General features: G+C 33.5%; 1 protein-coding gene across 1 annotated transcript in view; it reads left to right on the forward strand.

The window, feature by feature from the left end:
* Positions 1 to 23928, forward strand: part of LRP1B (LDL receptor related protein 1B) — a 2013404-nt gene that overhangs the window by 1642181 nt on the left and 347295 nt on the right. The window contains exons 42-43 of the mRNA XM_046019480.1: positions 12975 to 13164; positions 16617 to 16821. Coding sequence (XP_045875436.1) covers positions 12975 to 13164; positions 16617 to 16821 — 395 coding nt within the window. The remainder of the gene's footprint in view (positions 1 to 12974; positions 13165 to 16616; positions 16822 to 23928) is intronic.

The following is a 23928-nucleotide window of genomic DNA, read 5'->3' on the forward strand; positions in this document are numbered from 1 at the left end:
AGGCCAAGGTTGAGGGCTAGTCCAAGGAGGGTTCAGAGGATCCTGGCAAAGAGAAAGTCTTTGTCAAGGTCATAGGATAGGACTTATAGCTCATGTCATGAGATATCTTCTGTTCAATAAGAGCCTTGGGGATCTCTCATAATGGGAAATAGGAGGAGAGAGTAGTAGTAGATATATAGAGAGAGATAAGAATGTATATAATCGTGAAAGTCAAGCAAGGAGAGAATTATGGGAGGAAATAAAAAGAATGAGACACTGTGAAGGGTGCCATATAACTCACCAAGATGTCACTGATGTGTCCCCACAGAAAGCAAAAGGCCAATCTAAAGTTCTATTAGATGAGTTTGGTCCATAATTCTCTCTCTTCCTCCAATAATCTTCCATTTTCTAAAGAAGTACAAGAAGTAAATTGAAAAATTATACAGCTTTAGAGGAATGAAAGGTAAAGAAAAACATAAAAATTGAGGCTAGTAGTAATGACATTAAAATAGTTGACCATGTTGTTCATTTTTGGTAGACCACATATCATAAACTGAGTATAGTAATTAATTCCATGATAGAAAATAGATTTCATACTCAAACAGTGGGGTACAAATGAACAGTAAATTCAGTTATGAAAACACTAACAAATAAGAAGGTAAGGGTTTGGGAGAGGATAACTGCCAAGTTGAAGCCCAGAAGTGGTATTGTTGAGTGTGATTCCTATTGAGTAGATAAAGTCATAACCATTGAGAAGTGCTGAAAATTAGTGAATAAAAGATCTGATAAATAAATTTAGGTCACTAAGAATGTTGAGGCTAGAGATGAGGGAGGGAAATGGGAACATTTATAAATGTATTCAGAGAAGACTGTAGAAATTAATCCTGGTGAGAAATACAAATTTTAAAAATGAGTTGTATAGACTCTAATGATTTCATTAAAAAGTAAGTAGAAATTTGAAGATATTTTGATTAAAATGCTTGTGTGACTAAAGTAAATGTGATGACATAAAATTGTTCTAAAAATCATGTGTACCACCCTGAAGTTTTGTACTTCTTAATATTCACACTATTTTATTTGGCATTTAATTAATGGCATGTTAGTGGGGGGGAAAATGTTTCTCTTCTAGTAGATTCTAGGGCCCTCCTTTTTGTGTATTTCCTTCTTTATGATGCTAAGGATAAATTAAGTATTCAATAAATAATTCTCCTTGCTTGTAATTGAGATATTTGCAAGGAATTTAACACTTTTATTATTATTTTGCTTTAAACATTAGTTAAGTGTGTTTACAATTATATACCTTCTACTCCATTTAAACATGTGTAAGGTCTGGGGTGCCTGGGTGGTTCAGTAAGTTAAGCATCTGCCTTCAGTTCAGGTCATGATCTCAGGGTCCTGGGATTGATCCAGCCCTGCATCCAGCTCTCTGCTCAGTGGGGAGTCTGCTTCTCTCTCTCTGTCTGCCCCTCCACATACTGTGCTCTGTCTCTCTCTCTCAAATAAATAAATAAATAACATATTTTTAAAAAATAAAAATAAGCATGCGTAAAGTCAATTTTATTTATTTAAAGCACATTTCAATGGTTGATATCTACTAAGGTGAGCCTTTGTATTTCATATTGATATTTTTAGTTAGCTTTTTTTTTTTTTTTGCATTATGATATTTTAATATTGTGTGCATGGGGATACTTGCGTGGCTCAGTTGGTTAAGTTTCTGACCCATGATTCCAGCTCTGGTTATGATCTCATGCTTGTGAGATGGAAGGAGTCTCCTTGAGATTCTCTCCCTCTGCCCCTCCCCTCACTTGTGCACACACACTCTCTCTCTAAAATAAATAAATCTTTAAAAGAAAATATTGTGTGCACATACAATGTATAGTATTTTAATGTAATCAATGTATTATACGTAACAAATGTATTCTGAATGTATCACAGTTTGTAAAAGATTAAAGAATAATCTCTAAATAAAATTCTTAATATCTCTTCATATTGAGTTGAATGCAAAAACACTATTATATCCTAGCAATCAAATATTTCTATCCATCTCTCACATTCTTTTCTATTTCCAGTAATAATTTCTGTCCTTTTTTTTGGCAAAATGTAGCCATAGAGAATCAAACCTTTGTTCCACAATCCCTGTCATCTGGAATAACTTTTCTCTATTTCCCTGCTTCATAACTGCCTACCTTTAAAAATATATATATTCACTTTTATTCAGTCTTTACTTCCTTTCCTATGTCTCTCTGTCTTTGTTTCTTTCTTTAGAAAAATTTAATATTTCCTAATTGCTTAGTTTTCTAGTAGTACCACCCCTTTTCCACCTAAAAGATCATCAAATATTTATGTTATAAACCCACAAGTAATAATACTAAGACTCAAAGATATAGTCCAAATGGTTGAGTTTATTCCAAGGCTTGAGGAATAAATAATCTGAAGATCAAGTTTTTATAATAAAGAGGGAATTATATTTTAAATGTAGATTGTGCTGTCTTAGAGTTCAGAAACCCACTCCTATAACAATTGTTATTTCTCCCATTCTACTTGTCGAAAATGGGGATGATAATTTATCCAACAAAACATCAGTATTGCTAAGCATAATTGGCTGTAGCCTTGTGTAGAACAATGCAATAGTAATAATAGTAATAATAATAATGCTGACTTATATTAAGCTCTTTGTACTTGGCACTATTTTTAAAACTTTACATATGTTAACTTATGTAATCATGCCAAATGTCATGAATTTGTTACTTTTACTATTCCTACATTATGAATAAGGAAATGAAAATTTTAAAAAGTTAAATGAATTGCCCATGGTTGTATAGCTGGTAAGTGATAGTGTAGGGATTCAAAGCCATTATCTGAATCCAGAATTTATGCTCTTACTTATTACTGTACATGTTTCTCCAGTATATTAGATCTTGGGCATATAAGAATTAAAACATTATTAGGCAGGAGGCACCTGGGTGGTTCAGTGGGCTAAAGCCTCTGTCTGTGGCTCAGGTCATGATCCCAGGGTCCTGGGATCCAGCCCCACACTGGGCTCTCTGCTCGGCAGGGAGCCTGCTTCCTCCCCTCTCTGCCTGCCTCTCCACCTACTTGTAATCTCTGTCTGTCAAATAAATAGATAAAATCTTAAAAAAAAAAAAAAAACATTATTAGGCAGACCCTTCCTTCAATGGATTAATGTAGTAAAAATCCATTTTGAGTTATTCCACAGATAATTTCATTTGCTTTTTCTGTGCCAGGAACTTTGTTCAGTGTCGGAAACAATTGAGAACAAGCCACTCACGCATCCTGCTCTTACTCTCATGGGCTGACAGACAAAAAGACCACAAATAGCAAGAGGCAAAGAAAAAGAATACATAAACACATAGATGCTCTTTAATTCTCTGGGAATAGATCAGATAAGAGAGGGGACAGAGCTGAAAAGAAGAGGACTTTAAATGAAACCTTAGATAATACTTATATTTTAGAGGTTGGGTGGCAGGGTTGCCAGGAGATGATGTTGAGAAGGAAACAACCAATGAGACAGGAGAAGACAAGAAAGAACATGTCAAACAAACAAGCAAAGAACAACTCTTGAAAGAGTTTCAAAAGGAAGATAATCAGCAACTTTTAAGTATCTAGATAAGATGAAAAAAATGTGTACTGGATTTAGCAATTGAGAAATTGCTGGTTATCTTAAAAAGGGTAGTTTCAATGTAATTATAAGAGATCATTTGATCCAGTAAAATACGAGGTCTTTATGTTGTAAAAAGAGAGGAGAAAACAAAAGGCCCAATGCCCTTGCTTAAGAGCACAATTAGTGGACTTCCCTGTTATTTCTCTTAAGGGAAAGGGGCAAGATACAATGAAATGGATCTGTAGGTTTGGTGAGAAGCTAAGCGGGATGTTTCTGATGAATTTTAGTATCAATACAAAACACTTTTGAAATCTTGTACCTAATTTAATTGATTCCACAATTTCATTTTTTCCATCTAATTTTGTCCTGTTGTCAAAGAATAGTATCTATTTAATACATTCACAATGGAACACCCCATAAATTTAAAAAATTATGAAATGGGAGGATTATTATGACTGATCTCTTAAGTTTATTTGCTTGATAATGGAAATGAATTTATACTCAAATTGTTAATGTCTTCATTAAATCTACATTATAATACTTAGATCTTTAGATAACTTCTATTTTTGAAAGATTGATATCTTAACTTATTAATCTCATAATTTTTTCTTGGATTCCTGATAAAAAATTCTAAAATCTCAAGGCAGATTAGTATTCAAATTCATATTATTCTATGAAGCATTTCCCTTGACACTTACCACTGAAGATAACCCCTCAAAAAGACATGTTGCTTTATATCTTTGGTTAGTTCTTCTGTAATATTACAAATGATGATCTCATTTTTTCCCCTAAAGGGGCCAAACTATTATACAAGAAAAGCTTTTAGTTTTTTTTTAATTTTTAAGATGTATTCATTTGAGAGAGAGAGCATATGCATGCAAGTGGGGAGGAGGGGTAGAGGGAGAGAAGCTTCAAGCAGACTCCCTACTGAGTGCAGAGCCTGCGGTGGGATTCAATACAGAGCGGGGCTCAATCTAAGGACTCATGAGATCTTGACCTGAACCAAAAACAAGAGTCAGACACTTAACCAACTGAGCCACCCAGTTATGAAAAGCTCTTAAAAGGAAAAAGGAATTGGAATCTAAAAATCAAGATCATTACTGTTATTCTTGATTTTCTAAAGTCATTAAAAATATCATTTATTACTTAGGCATATTTGTTCTAAGTATTATAGTGATTCATAAAAGAATTATTATTCAATTTTATTATTTCTATATAGCTTAAAAACATAGATATTGTATCAAGTTACTTCCATACATTATGTAAAGAAACAAATTTAACATCAGAATATGGAAAGTTAGCTTGCACTGAATCTCATATGTTTAAGACCAGTCACTTGATACAATAGTGTTAAAAAGCCAAGAGCTGGCAGAGCAACAAAAGGGTGTCTGGAATAATATTTTCTCCACTCCACTCTACTCCACAGAAATCCATCAATAAGAGGGAGTGAAGAAGCCAAAACAGATAATTTTTCTGTGGATCAGAATGGCATAGAAGGGATGTCATTGATTCAAGTCAGAGAGAAATCAGGGTCTGAAATCACCAAATAAAGGGTTATTTAAAAACAAACAAGCAAATGAAAAATAGACAGAAGGCAGAATCAGGCAGGAGATAATGATTGTAGAACATGGGAGATAATGGTTGTAGAACATGGGAGAACACTGAAGAAGTGAGACTGAATCAGGGGCAAAGTGATGTAGAATAAGTATGGTTTTAAGTAATGTTAGATCAGATATCTGAAGAAGGAAAGGCAGAGGTGAAAGAAGGAAAAATAAAAGAAGGTGGAAGAGACAGAGGAGGGAGAGTGGAGGAGGAAGAAGTAAAAGAGGAGAAAGAGGAGGAGGAGGAAGAGAAGGAGAAGGAGGAGAAATACGTACAGTAATGGCTAAATAAGGTTTTATGCTTCTGATGCAGCAGTCAACATCATAATTGCTCTTGACTGAATTCAGTTTAAAAGACCCTAAGATTACCAGAAGCTACATGTATATATTCTGTCCAATTAGTTCTATGTACCACATTTATTATCTAACTAAACATGTATAATTGACATGTACAGCATATACTTTTCATGAAAGTAATAATTTATCACTAAAGAACATCTCACAAGCTGGATATAATGCTACATTTCTGTTAAGGACCATGTATACTTGTACTATATATAGGTACCCAAAGCCCTCGTTTCTACTCCTTTCTCAAGACTGTGTTTTTGAAGTTGTTGTTGTTTTCTATTTATTTTATTGTATTTTTTCAGTGTTCCAATATTCATTGTTTATGTACCACTCCCAGTGCTCCATGCAATATATGCCCTCCTTAATACATGCCACCAGGCTTCTATCCATCCTCCCACTCCCATCTCCTCTAAAAACCTCAGTTTGTTTCTCTGCGTCCACAGTTGTTCATGGTTTGTCTCCCCCTCCAGTTTCGCCCAATTCACTTTTCCTTTCCTTCTCCAATATCCTCCATGTTATTCCTTATGTTCCACAAGTAAGTGAAACCATATGATAATTGACTTTCTCTGCTAGATTTATTTCACTCAGCATAATCTCTTCCAGGCCCATCCATATTGATACAAAATATGGTTATTCATCCTTTCTGATGGCTGAGTAATATTCTGTTGTATATATGGACCACATCTTCTTTATCCATTTGTCTTTTGAAGGGCATCTTGGCTCTTCCCACAGTTTGGTGATTGTGGACATTGCTGCTATGAACATTGGGGTACATATGCCCCTATTTTCACTACATCTGTATCTGTGGGGTAAATACCCAGTAGTGCAATTGTAGGGTCATTGGGTAGCTCTATTTTTAATTTTTTTCTATTTTTCATTTTTTGAGGAATATGAAGTTGGTTCTCATCTTTTCTTCTGCATAAAAAAATGACCATATTTTATGGACCCTTAAAAATGATAGAATAAAATAAAACATAGTAAAACATTAATCACTTATAAATTAGCAAATTATTCTCTGGAGGATATTATTTACAAAACGTATTTAAGCAATGAATAGGTGGCATTATATCAAACGAACAGGAATCTAAATGATGGATCTTGAGAAGCTGAGCTGTAGTCTGGATAAGAAGGCCTTCCCTTTCTTTATAGGATACTAAGAAATTATTGTCTGTTCTGTTTATAAAGGAATTGCTGTTGATATCATTTTGTATTGTATGCATTGAGTGAGGAAAATGTTTAATTTTATCCAGACACCTGAAAATGGGCAAAAACACCTGCTTCTCAAGAATATTTCAGTTCATGACTTTGGCCTGAGGATTTACTGCAGTCTCACAAAGAAAATGAGGATGGGTTTCAAGTGACTCACTAATTATATTTCTCAAAGAAAGCCTGTACATAGAAGGTGTCCCAGCCTTTCCCTGGAGGGTGAAGTATGACATACTTGAGTGTTTTAAAAACCTTGGAGTCTATGTTTTTCCTGGAAGCCCTAGGCATTCCAATGTTAGTTTAATCTTACTTGAGTCAGTGCTTATCTCCAGTTACTCCTGAAGGAACGACACAAGGGTAATTAACCATATGCTCAATTTTTTCATGGCTTATATTTCTTTGCTTCCACTAGTGGTGAAACAAGATAAAGGCATTTGTTGAGACATAGCTGAATTTAGAAAATTTTCAGCTGAGTCTTAAGTTCAGGCAGAAACTGGGATCTTTAAAGGTTTTAAACCTGAAAACACACACACACACACACACACACACACACACACACACTCACAAGTAAGATTAAGAGGAAAACAAAACAAAACAAAACAAAACACTGTCACCTAAAAGCTTCAAGCTGTTTCAATTTGCTACAATACTCCCTTCGGGCAGATTGTTCCTTTTTTTTTCTGGCAAACCTAAGTAAATAGTCCTGTTTGTTATGCAATGTAAAGCAAATACTGTCTTCTAACTTGGAAACATTTGAGGTACTCTGGTTCTAGGGAATTAAAACCACTTTTGAGATAATAGTGAATGCTTGTCTTTGTTAAAGATAGATTACAGGACTGTAAACAAGTTTGCTTTTGGAAAGAAAAAAGTGTTTTATTTAAGTAGGATAATGAGGACAAAAGAGTAATATAAAGCAATTACCCATTCAAACTCTTTGAATGGGTTGCCTCAAGAGGGATGAGGGCCTGAGGTTAAATATCCACATTCTTGAAGGATAACTTTATTGAAATACTTGGGCACAAGAAGGGTCAGATTCAGGTGGTCAAGCATGAGCAGTTGTATAGGTATGTATGTTCATTGACTGGAACCACAGCATAAATAGCTAGTTGGATTGGCATCTTCTTTCTGTATTTTTGTACATAATAGGCTATTAATTTTGTTTATTTATTTAACACTTGCCATATTACTGAACTCTTAATAGTTTTTCAGCAAATCCTTTGTTTTCCAGGTATTTAGTCACAAAAACATATATACATTTTTTTCTCAGTATAATTGTCCCTTCTTTCAATCTATAGACTATTATATAGCTTTTGATTTTTTTTTCAGTTTTTGGTAAGTTAAACTAGTAAAAAAAAATTCAACTCTGAAGAATATAAGAACATAAAGATTCAGGGCAAAGTGTACAGATAAAATCTATTGCTATAGTTTAGGTGTGATCAGGGTTGACATTCCAATTATTTGGCAGCCTATGGTGGGCCATCCCCAATCTGAATGAATGTCAAAAATTTCAGATCATACCCTGGCCAGTATCCTCTACCGGTACTTATCAGTCTTGGTATGTGATTTGTTAATGGCCTTACATAATCTGAGGAAATAAAAATGAAAGCCTATATCTGAAAGGTATTTTAGTTATTTTATTGTATTCATCAATGTGAAAATAAAAAATGTCTTCAAACCAGAAGGTGGTAGTCTAATTTATAGTAAGTGATCTACATTAAAATCTATTAAAATCAGTTCTCCAATTGAATAGTTAGAAAAGGGAAAATAACCCATGCAGTTAGTCATTTGTAAAGCATTTTGGTAAGGTAGACTCAAGAGAAATTAGCAGAAATTTTAATTTCCTACAGTATCCTCAATGTACACTATGTCCAGCAACCCTGTGGCTAGACTCATAATAGATATATAAGTACTTATCAAATTAGAACTTAAATTGTACCCCATTTTTGATGCTTAAGCTCATATTACTTTGTACATTTCCTTCAAAAGAGCTCCAGATTTACTTTGATCATTCATAGACCATTTTGCCCATTTAAAGTATCTGTTAGTATTTTCTTAGTTGTATAACCATAATGATTATTAATTTGACAATATTTTTCTCACTTCACCCCCTCAGAAAAGCTCATACCAGTTCACTTACTTTTTTATTCTCCCACCTCTGGCTCCCTAACCAGACAACAACTAATCTATTTTATGCCTTTAAAGATTTCTTGTAAAGGAAATTATAGAATAAGTAGTCTAATGTGACTGGCTTCTTTCACTTAGTACACCATTTTCGTGGTTCATCCATGTTTTAGCTTATTATCAGTACTTCATTCTTTTTTACTACTAAAACATATTCCATTGTATAGATGTACCACAATTCATTCATCCATTCACCAGCTGGTTGATATTTGAGCTATTTCTGCTTTTGGCTATTATGAATAAAACTGCAATGAACATGTGTGTCCATGTGGATATACATTTTCATTTCTCTGGGGTACAGACCTATGAGTGGACTTGCTTTGTCAAGTGGTCACTATATATATATATATATATATATATATATATATATATATATATACACACACACACACACACACATATATATATAGTAAATATATAATATATATATTATGTATTTAAAATTTTGAAAAACTGCCAGACTCTTTTCTGAAACAGCTGCACTATTTTATATTCCCACCAGCAATATATGAGTGTTCCACTTCTTTGCTGAAACTTGTTATTATCTTAAATTATAGTCATCATAATGGATGTGATTTATGACTTTGATTTCCATTTCTGTGATGGCTGATAATATTAAACATGTTTTATGTTTTATCAACCATTTGTATACCCTCATTAGTACCTGGGTTGAAAATTGAGCCTGCCTCCCTGTCTTTAGATCCTACAGACAAAATTAGGATGCTTTATACTACTCATAAAGTTTTAAACAACAAACTTATGATAACTTCATGGCTTTAGTAAATAAACCAATGAGTAAGAAAATAGGATACTTTTGAGAGGAGAGGATATTGTGACGCTTTGCAGTTACAGCAAATATCCTGTTAATTTTGCTATAGGATTTAATATGCGACTGCTGTTCCAGCCAGGTGAATGACCATGTTTTGTACTTGTAGCTCCCTCCCAAGAACATCTTCATTGCCTTTCCCATTTTGTAAGCTCTTCTCCTGAACAGTGTAAAGACAAGAATGAGCTGTTGTACCTTTTTCAGTGGTGATGAGATGAAGGGTATGCTCTCTAGGAAGTCCTCTGGGTAGCTGTCCGAGTTGTTGTTGTTCGTGTCAGTGTGCCAAGGTGGTAGGATCAATTTCCTTGTCCAGTTCTGTGGAAATTAGAATCCAGAAAATTAACTAGAGCAGTGGTTCTGAGTTATTTGCCTGCCTTGTATTTTTTAATGAGCTGACCTCTTCTTCTTACCTCTACAAAAACACTTCAGGACCTCATTCATGCTTAACCAAACCTAATTCCCAGTTCAAAGGAGGATGGAGGGAAGGGACATCTCTCACTCTCTCTCTTTTTTTTTTTTTAATAAGTGCATGGAATGAAGTTGTAGTATTTTTACTTGGTTATGCATCACACTTTCAATATAATTATTTTGCTGAGGTAAAAAGTATGGAGTTGAAAAATATAACACATTTATTTGTTTATTTTTTTATTTAAATCATGCCCATTTTACATTCTTGAATTCAAAAGGATGTTTAATTCTGTTTAATATTTTAGGACTGGTTGACTGGATAGATAAACATTTTACTTTAATTTTTAAACTGCATAATTATCTCCCAGGACCAATAACTCAAAGTTCTTATTTTACCTGTTCAACTGATTCAGGAACCATAATGTTCGAACACACACCACACACATATACACACACACACAATCTGACATTGTGTGAAATAATCATAAAAATGATATGAATGTCTTAATATTATCTGGACTAAAATATTTTTCATGATTTTTAATTTTACATGTCTTTAATTCATTAATTCATTAATTCATTAATAACAAGTGCAATTTATATAAAGAATTAGGTATCTTTTTGAGAAAAAGTGTATTACTAAAATACTTTAAAGTGTAGTACCAGATTATGATTAATTATACTGTCAGGTTGTCATTTATTACAAAAATAAAACAAAAGAGATTGTACCTGGACAATGAGGTGTATTATGTACTCTAGTAAACCTAGACCTATGTCAGCCATGGTAAAGGAAAGTCTGCTTCATCTCAGTGGTGATACCAACTGTTTTTTCCTGATGTAGCAGGGAAAATGTGGCCATGAAGATCTGTCAAAAGAGGCGGAAGATACAGAATAAGGGTAGATGAATGATTGTGATCTACATGAATTTTTTCCCAGCTACACCATTTCTCACTCTGTGAATAGTGAAAGAGCATAATGCTGCTTACACTACTAATAGAGTAAGCTCCGTTTCTAACATGGTATGAAAGTGCAAAAAATACAGTGGAAGGGATGATTTTTTTAAATTAATAATTGAAATACCTTTAACCATTTTCAATCTCCCACCTACTCACCTCAAGTAAGAACACAATATGATTCACATAAAAAGAGTATTACAGATTTTATTGTGATTGTGTTTAATAATTTTTCCCCATCTTCTCTGGTCTAAGTTTCCTTACTAATCACCCACATTAATTTCTTGTAAATTGTTTTGTTGAATGTGTGAGAGGAGGCCACTCAGTAAATTACTGGTTATACAATTCATGTAGAGTCAGACAAGATGAAACTAACGAGTCATTTGTTTGATTCTAGCTTTCTGTAGATTGAGAATTGGTGATAGGGGCTATAAACCCATCTCTAAATGGTAGTGCCAAAGAATATAGGCTTTTGGAGGCAGATTAACCTAAAATTGTACTTTAACTCTATCAGTCCTGTGACCGTGGGTTTCAGTTTCCTTTTTAGGAGAAGAAGAGCAGTAAAACAAATATCACTGCAAAGCTTTACAGATAAAGTATTGCATGCAAAATAGTACCATTCCTAGCAGAAAGACAGTGCCCAATGGATGGTAGCTAATAATTGCATTGTTGGTGGATTTTTCTCTGTTGTGTATAGAAAAAAACTGACAAAACTTAATCACATTAAAGATATCTAGTTCAAAAGACTTAAATTTGTTTTGCACTGTCACTAAGTTCTGTTAACCATCAAACTAAATATTTACCCATTTTAAACCTGAAAATAACCCTCTGTATCTACCTAACTTTAGAAGAGCTGAATAATTCCTTTTAGAGATTCCTTGAGAGAAATACATTTGAAAAGCTCTGCTTGTTACAATGTTAATGTCTTAGCATGACTGCCAAAGCTATATATATCCTTCCTGAAATTAAACATGCTAAGAGTAATAACTCTGAGGAAAACAGACAACACAAAGGAAAAACTATAATAATTTGGTTATACTAAAAAAGGTACTCAAAACGCCTCTGAAAAATAACACAGCTATCTTGTGTTATCATAGTAATTGGGAACACAATTTAAGAAATAATTACTCTTTTTCACATTGTCACTTTTATGTACTGGAGTCTGTGTACAACCATTTATCTTTTCTGACAACACTTAAAGTATATGTTAGCTGGTAATTAATTTCATTTTCTTTTACTTTTATATCACATTAGTTGAATAGAATCAAAGAACTTACTACAGTAACTTATTAAAACATTCTCTACCATTGTTTAATAGAAGTGTGGTGTTGGATTTGGCTTTTCAATACTGTCGTAATTTTTGATGTGTTTACTTTTCCTTGACATCTTCAGATATAGTATCAGGATAAAATTCATTATGATTATACCTCAGTGGGAACCTCAATATATGATTTTCAAAAGCATCTGTAATTATTGCACAGTAGATACTTTTTGAAAATTAATGATTAAGACATGAACAAAAGAGACACCATTTTCTTAAATAAAAATCAATTCCTTAATTGAGGGCTTTTTTCTTGAGGGGGTGGTGGGAAGATTCAGACTTTAATGACATGATTTTGCAAAAATTGCTCTTGTGACAAACATACCATTTCATAACTCAGTTTTGCTGTGTATAATCAGCTATCAATTGTAGGCATCAAAATTGTTATGTTTTTATTCTGGAGAATTTGTGAAGAAATTATTGCTAAAATAACATGTAGATATATGAATGTATCTTAAATGCCTTTTCTATCCAGAAACTGTCTTTTGTAGATAAAAGTGTAAATTTATTATTTTCTTTCTCCCATCAGATGTGGGCTCTGTTGAAGGACTTGCCTATCACAGGGCTTGGGATACACTGTACTGGACCAGCTCCACTACCTCATCCATCACCAGACACACAGTGGACCAGACGCGGCCAGGAGCATTTGACAGGGAAGCAGTCATTACCATGTCAGAGGATGACCACCCACATGTGCTAGCCCTGGATGAATGCCAAAAGTAAGAAACAGTGAATTATTATTTCTTCATTATAAGTCAAAGGTTATCAAAGTTATGTTAATTTTTAAAAGAATTACCTTTTCAAAGGTATTCAAAAGAATTACCTTTCCTTTCCTGATTCATAAAACTATTTTTTGTAAAGATTTTATTTATTTACTTGACAGAAAGAGATCACAAGTAGGCAGAGAGGCAGGCAGAGACAGAGGAGGAAGCAGGCTCCCCGCTGAGCAGAGAGCCCGATGTGGGACTCGATCCCAGGACCCTGAGATCATGACCTGAGCCAAAGGCAGCGGCCTAACCCACTGAGCCACCCAGGTGCCCCCATAAAACTATTTTTTAAAATGAGCATTATAGACATGAATACTTAAAATCCAGACTTGTGAAATGCAAGGTATCAACTCTGTGAGAATTCCAGCAAGACAAATTTATATGATAAAAGGGAAAATAGAAACAATATCATGCTGGAAAAGGTATAAGAAGAAGACATTAATGCATAGCTGACTGAAATGATAAATCTGAAGAAAACTGTTAACATGTATTAAAAACCAAGAGACATTTCTATAATCTAATTAAGTAATTTTAGCAACTGGGTATCTCTCCAGTTGAAATACAGAGAAAACAATAACTCTTTGTGTGAAGCTATATTTTCAAAAGACTTGACAATATTCTAAATTGTCCACATATGTTTGATGATATATTGTGCAGGCATTTATAATAATACTTACAAAGAATTTGTGACAAAAAGAAATGCTCAGGCTATGGAGTGTGGAGTATGGAGCTCAGGCTATAGAGTAATAAAAAAAATTAGAAAAATATTCATGTTTGGTGGGGATGCCATAAAGAAGCAATTGTATGAAAAAAAGAATAATGAAGCTTGGGTTAGGCAGAAAAAAAGATATTTATGAAGTTCCACTTCTATACAATATGATAAGAATATTTGTTAACCACTGGAAAGTCCTTTTGTTCTTAAATTAATCAAATAAACAACAATCAGACAAATCTGGCTTTTACCACGTAGAAATAGAAGAGCTCTTTTTAGATGTGGCAAAGAAAAAATGAAGACTAAAAAAAATATATATTGGTAAACACTGACCCTGACCACGTAAGGAGTCTGTGTAAATTAGTCAGTGTATGACTAACTCAATCTAGACACTCTTAAGAGCTAGAAATGAGATTATATTTAATTCAGTTAGCACCTCCATCTTATAAGTGAAGACTCAAGGTTGAGAGAAAGTTGATTCCTCACACAGCTCTGGTGACCTAGCTCAGATGGACATAGGCCCTCAGATGCCTGGGCAGAGCTGGTTCCTCTCATACCACAGATCTACCACATTACAGCTTGTTGTTGAATCAAGTGCATTGATCTTGAAGTTTCACCAGGAGAATCTGAGGACAATAATAAGTGTTCTGCAGTTAATCAAAGGAATTTCTACAACAATTTTGAAATAAACCTAAGGGTGATAATTGATAATATTATATATGATTAGTTTTAATTGATGTGCTTTATCCTATAATATGTATTACATAAGCTAAAATTACACTTCATCTTACATATAGTGAACTGTAAATTAGAATTAAACACACTGAAATGTTTTAACTGAAAAATTACATGTAACTAAAATTTAAAGCATATTTTTTTACTATACATATCAATGACACATTCAAATCACTTTTGAAAACGTATGTCAGTTAGTTAACAGAAATTTTAAAATAAAATTTTAAATTCTAGGTAAAAAACCATTTGACTTCAAAACTTGGTTTAGTTACTATAATTTTATTTTATTTTTATTCTTTTTAAAACTTCTTTTTTTTAAGATTTTATTTATTCACTTGTCAGACAGAGATCATAAGTAGGCAGAGAGGCAGGCAAAGAGAGAGGAAGGGAAGCAGACTCCCCGCTGAGCAGAGAGCCTGACTTGGGGCTCCATCCCAGGACACTGGGATCATGACCTGAGCTGAAGGCAGAGGCTTTAACCGACCTGAGCCACCTGGGTGCCCCAGTTACTATAATTTTAATTACTTAAGCTCTCTGACCTCCATTTTCTTATTTGTGAAATGAAAGGTGAAATTAAAAGAATATTAATACCTTCAGAAATTCTGTTATTCTAAAACCAATAATTTAGGAAAATATGGCAGGTAAGTGTGCTTAATACTTTATATTATATGGGTAACTTCTAAAATGTTTTAACTATTTTTTTTTGAAAAGTCAGAGTGTATGGATAAAACTACTGTGTAATTTAAGAAACTGGAACACCATTTGTTTTTGCAAATTTACTCATTTAGAGGACAACATATTTTTGACACTGGCTCACTTAGAAAACTTTCATGTTCCATAGGATAGATGAAAAGGCTATGGAACATTTTAACAAAGAGTATAGTTGACCCAGCTTTTCTCAGTTGGTGGGGGTTATATTTTAAACTAGCAAATAGGAAGATTTCTGTTGTGACTTGAATAACGTTCAGTTATAAATGTTGGTTATAATTTTATATGAACTTTAAATGATTATACATAGGAATGGTATATATAATCTTGCTGTAAAAATGAAATATTATTTCAAATAATCTTTCTTTGTCAACATATATTAAGGATTTTTTTCAAATATGTAGAATAGCCTGCCTGTCAGCCTCTCTCTCTTCCTCCATTCTTCCCTTCCTCCTTTTTTCCTCCTTCCTTCCTTCCTTCCCTTGTTCCCTTCCTTCCCTTGTTACATTCTAAGCAGCAACAGCCAGTCTTCAAGTAAACTCTTAGGGACGGTCCTATAGATAAAAGTAGAGAAAGAAGAGTTGTTTTGGTAAAAATGGGGATTAGAAACTGGAACTCTACAGGCTCTATTTTCCCAGTGACTTGCAAAGGCTTCCCCAAAGAACAGGTTAACAAACACTGATTTAAAGCATTCTATAAAATCTGAATGTGACAGATAATATGTATAGGGAGTTGAGGGTAACCTCTGGAATTCCAAAAGCAACATTGTCATTTATAAAAATATCAAACTGACAAAGAGAGAAAAAAAGAAATTAAAGAAATATAGGAGTTTATTAATTGTATTTCTCTAAAACATATGCAAAGGAGAATGCAAAATTTAAAAAGCAAACCAGGAAAGAGAAGGAAATTTAGATATTTGCCAATTAAAGAAAAGAGATAACTGTTTCATCCATGATTAAAATAAATTCTCGCTATACATCAAATTGACTCAATTAAGTTATTTGAGAGAATGTACAAAACAATTGTTTTTCAGAAATTGTTTCTAGGTTTTATTTAAGGAACTGAGAAAAAGATACATGCATAAAGAATATACATATCTCCACTTATTACCTAGACTTCCTTAAGGGTCATCAAATATAAGAAAAATAAATTTACTTTTTTCTTTTTAAAGCTTGACATTGCCATATTTCTACTGTTTCTGTTGTTAATGGAAACTTTAATTTATTATCATAATTTTCATTTTAATTAGTTTAATGTTTTGGACCAACTGGAATGAACAGCATCCAAGTATCATGAGATCTACCCTGACTGGGAAAAATGCTCAAGTGGTGGTCAGTACAGACATACTCACTCCAAATGGTCTCACTATTGACCACCGTGCAGAGAAGCTGTATTTCTCAGATGGCAGCCTGGGAAAAATTGAAAGATGTGAATATGATGGATCCCAGAGACATGTAAGTTAACTGAGAATTTCTTAATTATAGATTTAAGCAATCATACTTTAAAAAATATGCTTTGTACTTGTCTAAAATATGTACATAAAGGGATTTCAAAATATGTAATTGTTTGAACTAATCCAATTGAATATGAAATGAAAAAGAAAATAGCATAATATTTTGAAAAATTTGTTCAAGTGCATTCGGTACCAGAGAGACAGTCTAATTCTTACAGACTTTATTCTGGAGAAACAGTAACGGAGTTTTTCCTAATTATTAGTTGAACTGGAATTGTTAGAGTGATTTGCATAAGTTTCATTGTTATTTATATTTTAAAATATGTGAAATGAAACTGATTTGTTGCCCTGGGATAAAAGAACATAGAAAAAGAAGAAAATAAACCTCTGTCTGTGTTTGGGTTCTCGAAGCATCCTAAAAAGCTTTGAAGAGAGAAGAATGGGAATTTTTCAGGGCCATGCATATTCTCTCTTTTCTCTGGGCTCCACATAAAATGTTAATGCAACAGTTTTTATGCTGCCCCTGTAGAACCCTTATAGCAGGTATTTAGGGCCTATGGAATAGTAAAATTCCTGTGTGCACCACTTATCCTATGAGAACATCAGTCCTTAGCAACTGGGAAATCTCAGAGATCAGGAGGTTAAGACCTGGGTGGTAACACAACTGGGGAAATCTTTACCCTTGCACCACCAACCCAGTGCATGCCTGAAGGACAAAGTGATCCTGAGGCTCTTCACTCCCACTGCATTTCCTAAAGGGCCACATAGTAAGTCTTTGAAGCTTTATGAGCCATATTGTCTGTATCACACCTGCAATGTCTTATAGTGCTAAAAGCAGACATAGGGAATATGTAAATGAATGGGTATGACAGTATTTCAGTAAAATTTGGTTTATAGAAGTAGGCAATCAACTAGCAGTCCCTAGTTTGTTAATGCCTAGTCTGTATCATTAAGCATACTATTTAATTCAATTGAATATATGCCTACAAATATATTTATATATAAATAACACCTATATATTATGTGTATATGTATATAAATATGCATTGTATATTTATATGTTATAGGTATAGAAATAGATAATTATCCCTGGGCAACTAATTGTATTTACACATATATGTATAAGTCTATATCTTTACACATAGATATAGATATGTGTTTGTGTGTGTGACAGAGGCAGAGAGAGATAGAGAATTCTTGAAGAAATATATTGATTTACATTTTAGCACAGGTACTTCATCTTATTATGGAGTGACTACCTTGAGTAGTACTATTACAGGACAGTTGAGTGCTTAAGGAATATGGAAATAATGAGCTAAGACCTAATGAGTTTAGTTTGTGTTAAAGGCAATAACTGTGATGAAAATCTTGGTCTATCTTTTCTAATTAAAAGCCATGTGAGCTAATAAACAAAATATACAAAGAACTCACACAACTAAACAGCAAAAAACAAAAGCAAAAACAAAACCACAATCCACCACCACCACCACCAACAAAACCCAATCCTGCCTCCCAAAAACCCCAAAACAGTCTGATTTAAATATGGGCAGAAGAATGGAATGAAAATTTTTCAAGATGGTCAACAGACACATGAAAAGATGCTCAACATTACTCATCAGGGAAATGTAAATCAAAAACACAATGATTAGGGTGCCTGGGTGGCTTAGTCAGTTAAGCATCTGCCTTCAGCTCAGGTCATGATCCCTAGGTCCTGGATTGAGAACCACATTGGGCTCCATGCTTAGTGGGGACCCTGCTTCTCCCTGCCCCCCTGGCTTGTGCTCTCTCTCTTATGATCTAAATAAATAAATAAATAAATATCTTTTTTAGAATGGCTAGCATCAAAAGGATAAGAAATGAGTGTTGGCAAGGATGTAGAGAAAAGGGAACACTGTGGACTGATGGTGAAAATGTAAATTTTCACCACTATGGAAAACAGTATGGTATTTTCTCAAAAAATTTTCACTACTATGGAAAACAGTGTGGAATTTCTCAAAAAATTAAAAATAGAAATACCATATAATCCAGCCATTCTACTTCTAAGTAAACCAAGAAAACAAAAATAAACATTTGAAAAGATATATCCAGTCCTCTGATGATTGCAGCATTATATATGATAAGAGATGTGGAAGCAATCCATGTGTCTATCAATAGCCAAATGAATAAAGAAAATATAGTATAGTTATATAATGGGATATTATTCAACCATAAAAAAGAATTATATTTTGCCATTTGTGACAATGTGGGTGGACCTCAAGGCATTCTAAGTGAAATAAGTTAGAAAAAGACAAATATGACCTCCTTTAGATGTTAAATCATAAAAAACAAACAAGTAAATGAACAGCTCATAGATCCAGAGAACACATTGGTGGTTAAAAGAGGTGGTGGGAGTGGGAGAAATGGGTAATTTTTTTTTTCCTTAGCTTAAATAAATTAAATGCCTTTTTTTTTTTTTAAAGATTTTATTTATTTATTTGACACAGAGAGAGAGCACAAGTAGGCAGAGAGGCAGGCAGAGAGAGAGGAGGAAGCAGGCTCCCTGCGGAGCAGAGAGCCCGATGTGGGGCTCGATCCCAGGACCCTGAGATCATGACCTGAGCCGAAGGCAGCGGCTTAATCCACTGAGCCACCCAGGTGCCCCTTAAATGCTTTTTTAATGAAATAAAATGATAGTTATTAGATGAAAATTAACCATCATCAGTAAAAAAAAAGTAAAATAAAAATTAACCATCATCAGTTAAAAAAATAGTAAAATAAAAATAAAAGCCAATCATTCAATCTTCATAAATTTTAGTTTTCTAATATGCAAATTCTCTACCTTTCAAGATTATTATAACAATATAATACAAAAATATGTGCCCAAGAATATAGCAAAGAGACTCCAAATGAAGGTATTGGGTAATGTTTTTAAAATGTCAGTCAGGAAAATCATTGTCCTGGATGTGGTACTACTTTCTATTAGGGACTAATACAGAAAATGCTCCTATAGTGCCTTATAGCAATGTTTTATCCACCTCAATCTACTTATTTATTTTTTATATACCTGCTTTGCTTTTACCCCTATAGTATACTTTTATGTATGGAAATTATAGCTACTCTAAGTGGTTCAGTCATCAGATCTCTAACATAACTTAAAAGATTTCTTTTGACACTTAGAAAAATATATGCCTAGTTAAGATTTCAACTCTCCATTTTGCATCCCTTTCTAAACAAGGGTACTTTCTGGCTGGCTATAGTGAACAGTACTGTATTGTATATTTGAAATTTCTGAAAAAGTAGATTTTAAATATTTTCACCACCACCACCACACACATACACACACACACACACACACACACACACACACACACAAACACAAATTCTAACTATGTGAGGTTATGGATGTATTAACAAACCTTATTGTGATAATCATTTTGCAGTATATACAATATCAAATCATTATGTTGGACACTTTAAGCTTATACATGTTATATGTCAAGTATATTTCAATAAAATTGGGGGGAAAATATTTCTGTCCTGTAGAGAGGCAAATGTTGAGGAGAACACTACTTTAAAAGTTATGATTTTATCCCCCCACATGACACTAACAAATTTTGTCTCAAACTTAGAATTACATGTTACTCTTCCTCTACTTTTATCATCAAAAAAAAAATCTGATTTGGCCCCAAAACTTGGAAAATATTTCAAAATTTATTACATTTTTACATCAATTTAGATTTCCTTATCTTTATCTTCATTGCAAAGGAGCTAATCTGTGTCCCATTCATCTGGTTTTTAATAAATATGCATGTGGATAGTTGGATTATAGAAACCATAGGACTGTATAAATAATACAATGAAGATTTCAAAGTTATATAATCTCTAGTAGCTTCTGCTTCATTCTGTCTTTGAGAAAAATAAATTCTACAAAGTTCCATTTTAACCAACAGCAATTTTTTTATTTAATAAAATGTGCATTGAATACTGCAGAGATTTTTCTGTTACCTAAAGACATAGGATACAGAAAATGTGTTAACTTTTGATTATAAATACAATCAAATATTGACATAAAACTGTTTTCATTTGTGTCTTCTCTGTTTTTTTTTTTAATTGAAGTGTAGTTGACATAAAATATTACATGAATTTTAGGTGTACAACTTCATGATTCAACACTTATAGACATTACAAAGTGATCAGACATTTAGTCTAGGTACCACCTGTCACCATATAAAATTATTACATTATTGACTGTATTCCCAATGCTGTGCTTTTAATCCCCGTGACTTATAACTGGAAGTTTGTACCTCTTAATCCCCTTCATCTCCTTTGCCCAACCCCCCAACTCCTTTACCTCTGGCAACTAGCAGTTTGCTTCTGTATCTATGAGTCTGTTTTTGTTTTGTCAGTTTATTTCGTATTTTTGGTTCCATATGTAAATTAGATCATACAGCATTTGACTTTTTCTGACTTACTTTATGTTGCATAATACCCTCTAAATCCATCTGTGTTTTTACAAAAGGCAAGAGTTCATTCTTTTTGATGGGTGAGGCAATATTCCAATATATATGTATTTTATGTATTTTGCATGGTCTCTAGCCATTCATCTGTTGATGGGCACTTGGGTTGCTTACACATTTTGGCTATTGTAAATAATGCTGTAATGAATGTATGGACATATCTTTTCAAATTAGAGTTTTTGTTTTCTTTGGGTAAATACCCAGAAGTGGAACTACTGAATTATATGGCACTTCTATTTTTAGTTTTCTAAGGAACTTCCATACTGTTTTCCACAGTGGCTGCACCAATTTATATTCTCACCATCAGCAGATTACCATTCCCATTTCTCCATATCCTTGCCAACATTTGTTATTTCTTGTTTTTGTTTTTGTTTTTTGATACTAGCCATTCTGGCAGGGATACGCTGATATGTCATTATGGTTTTTATTTGCATTTCCCTCATAACTAGTGATGTTGGGCATCTTTTCATGTATGTGTTGGCTGTCTGTATGTTCTTCAGAAAAAATCTCTATTCAGGTCCTCTTGCTCATTTTTAGTTGAATTGAGTATTTCATTAAAAATTTGTGCATGTATGTTTATGAAAGAGGAATGTTGGTCTGTAATTTCTTTTTTCAATGCCTTTGTCTGGTTTTGGTATTAGGGTAATGCTGGCCTCATAGAATAAATTTGGAAGCATCCTTTTCTCTTTAACTTTTTGGAATAGTTTGAGAAGAATAGGTATTATTTGTTCTTTGTATGTTTAGTAAAATTGTTTTTTGGGAGGTTTTTGATTACTGATTCAATTTCATTGCTAGTAATCATTCTATTCACATTTTCTTTCTTTTTTTTCTGATTCAGTCTTGGAAAAGTGTACATTTCTAGGAATTTATTCTTTTCTTCTAGATTGTTCAGCTTGTTGGCATGTAGTTGTTCCTAGCAGTCTCTTGTAATCCTTTGTATCTCTCTCTTTTTTTTTTTTTTTTTTTTTTTTAGGATTTTATGTATTTATTTGACAGAGAGAAAGAAGGAGAGCACAAGTAGGCAAAGCATTAGGCAGAGGGAGAGTGAGAAGCAGGCTTCCCTGAGTAGTGCACCGGATATCAGACCCCATCCCAGAACCCTGGGATCATGACCTGAGCTGAAGGCAGGCAATTAACCAACTGAGCCACCCAGGCACCCCCAATCCTTTGTATTTCCATGTTGTCAGTTGTAACTTCTACTCTTTGATTTCAGATTTTATGTATTTGGGTCCTCTCTTGTTCTTTTTCTTAATGAAATTGGCTGAAGTTTATCAATTTTATTTGCCCTTTTGAAGAACCTTGTTTTAGTTTTATTGATTTTTTTGTCTTTATATTTCATTTATTTCTGCTCTTTATTATTTCCTTCTTTTACTAACTTAAGGCTATGTTTGTTCTTTCTTTTCTGTCTGTGGGGGTAAGGTTAGATTGTTTTTTGAGGTTTTTCTTGTTTCTTGAGGTAGGGTTAAAACTTCCCTCTTAGAACTTGTTTTGCTGGGTTCCATAGATTTTAGACTATTTTTTTTTATAAATTTATTTATTTTTTTCAGCGTAACAGTATTCATTGTTTTTGCACAACACCCAGTGGATTTTAGACTATTTTGTATCCAATTTTATTTTCCCCATGTATTCTTTTTATTTCCTTTTTTATTTCATTGACTCACTTGTTTAGTAACATGTTGTTTAATATGTATATTTTTGTGAATTTATAGTTTTCCTCTTGTAACTAATTTCTAGTTTTATACCGTTATGATAGGGAAAAGCACTTCTTAAACTTACTGAGACTTGTTTTGTGGTCTAACATGTGACCTATCCTAGAGTGTTCCATGTGCACTTGAAAACAAGGTAATCAGCAGTTTTTTGGCTGGCATGTTCTATGTATATCTATTAAGTCCATTTAGTCTAATGTGTAGTTTAAAGCCAATATTTCCATATTGATTTTATGTTTGGATGGGCCATTTATTGATGTATCTAGGGTGTTATAGTCTCCTACTATGGTTATATTACTATCTGTTTCTCCCTTTATGTCTGGTAATATTTGCTCTATATATTTAGGTACTCTAATGTTGGGTGCATAGATATTTAAAACTGGTATATTCTTTTGTTGAATTGATTCCTTTATCTTTATGTCATGCCCTCTTTGTCACTTGTCGCAGTCTGTTTTAAAGTCTATTGTTTTGGGGGTGCCTGGATGGCTCAGTCATTAAACATCTGCCTTTGGCTCAGGTCATGATCCCAGGGGTCCTGGGATCAAGCCCATCATCAGACTCCCTACTCAGTGGGAAGCCTGCTTTTCCCTCTCCCACTCCCTCTGCTTGCATTCCCTCTCTCTGTTAAATAAATAAATAAAATCTTTTTAAAAAGGTCTCTTGGTTTGTTTTGATTTAAATATTGCTGTCTGAAAAACAACCTGAGGGTTTTGAAGGGTCAGGGGTGGGAGGTTGGGGGAACAGGTGGTGGGTGATGGGGAGGGCACGTTTTGCATGGAGCACTGGGTGTTGTGCAAAAAGAATGAATACTGTTACGCTGAAAAAAAAAATAAATAAATAAAAAGGGGAAAAAAAAAAAAAAAAAAAAAAAAATAAATATTGCTGCTGCAGATTTCTTTTTGCTTC

Source organism: Meles meles, chromosome 9, assembly GCF_922984935.1.
Source record: "Meles meles chromosome 9, mMelMel3.1 paternal haplotype, whole genome shotgun sequence".
Lineage (NCBI taxonomy): Eukaryota > Metazoa > Chordata > Mammalia > Carnivora > Mustelidae > Meles > Meles meles.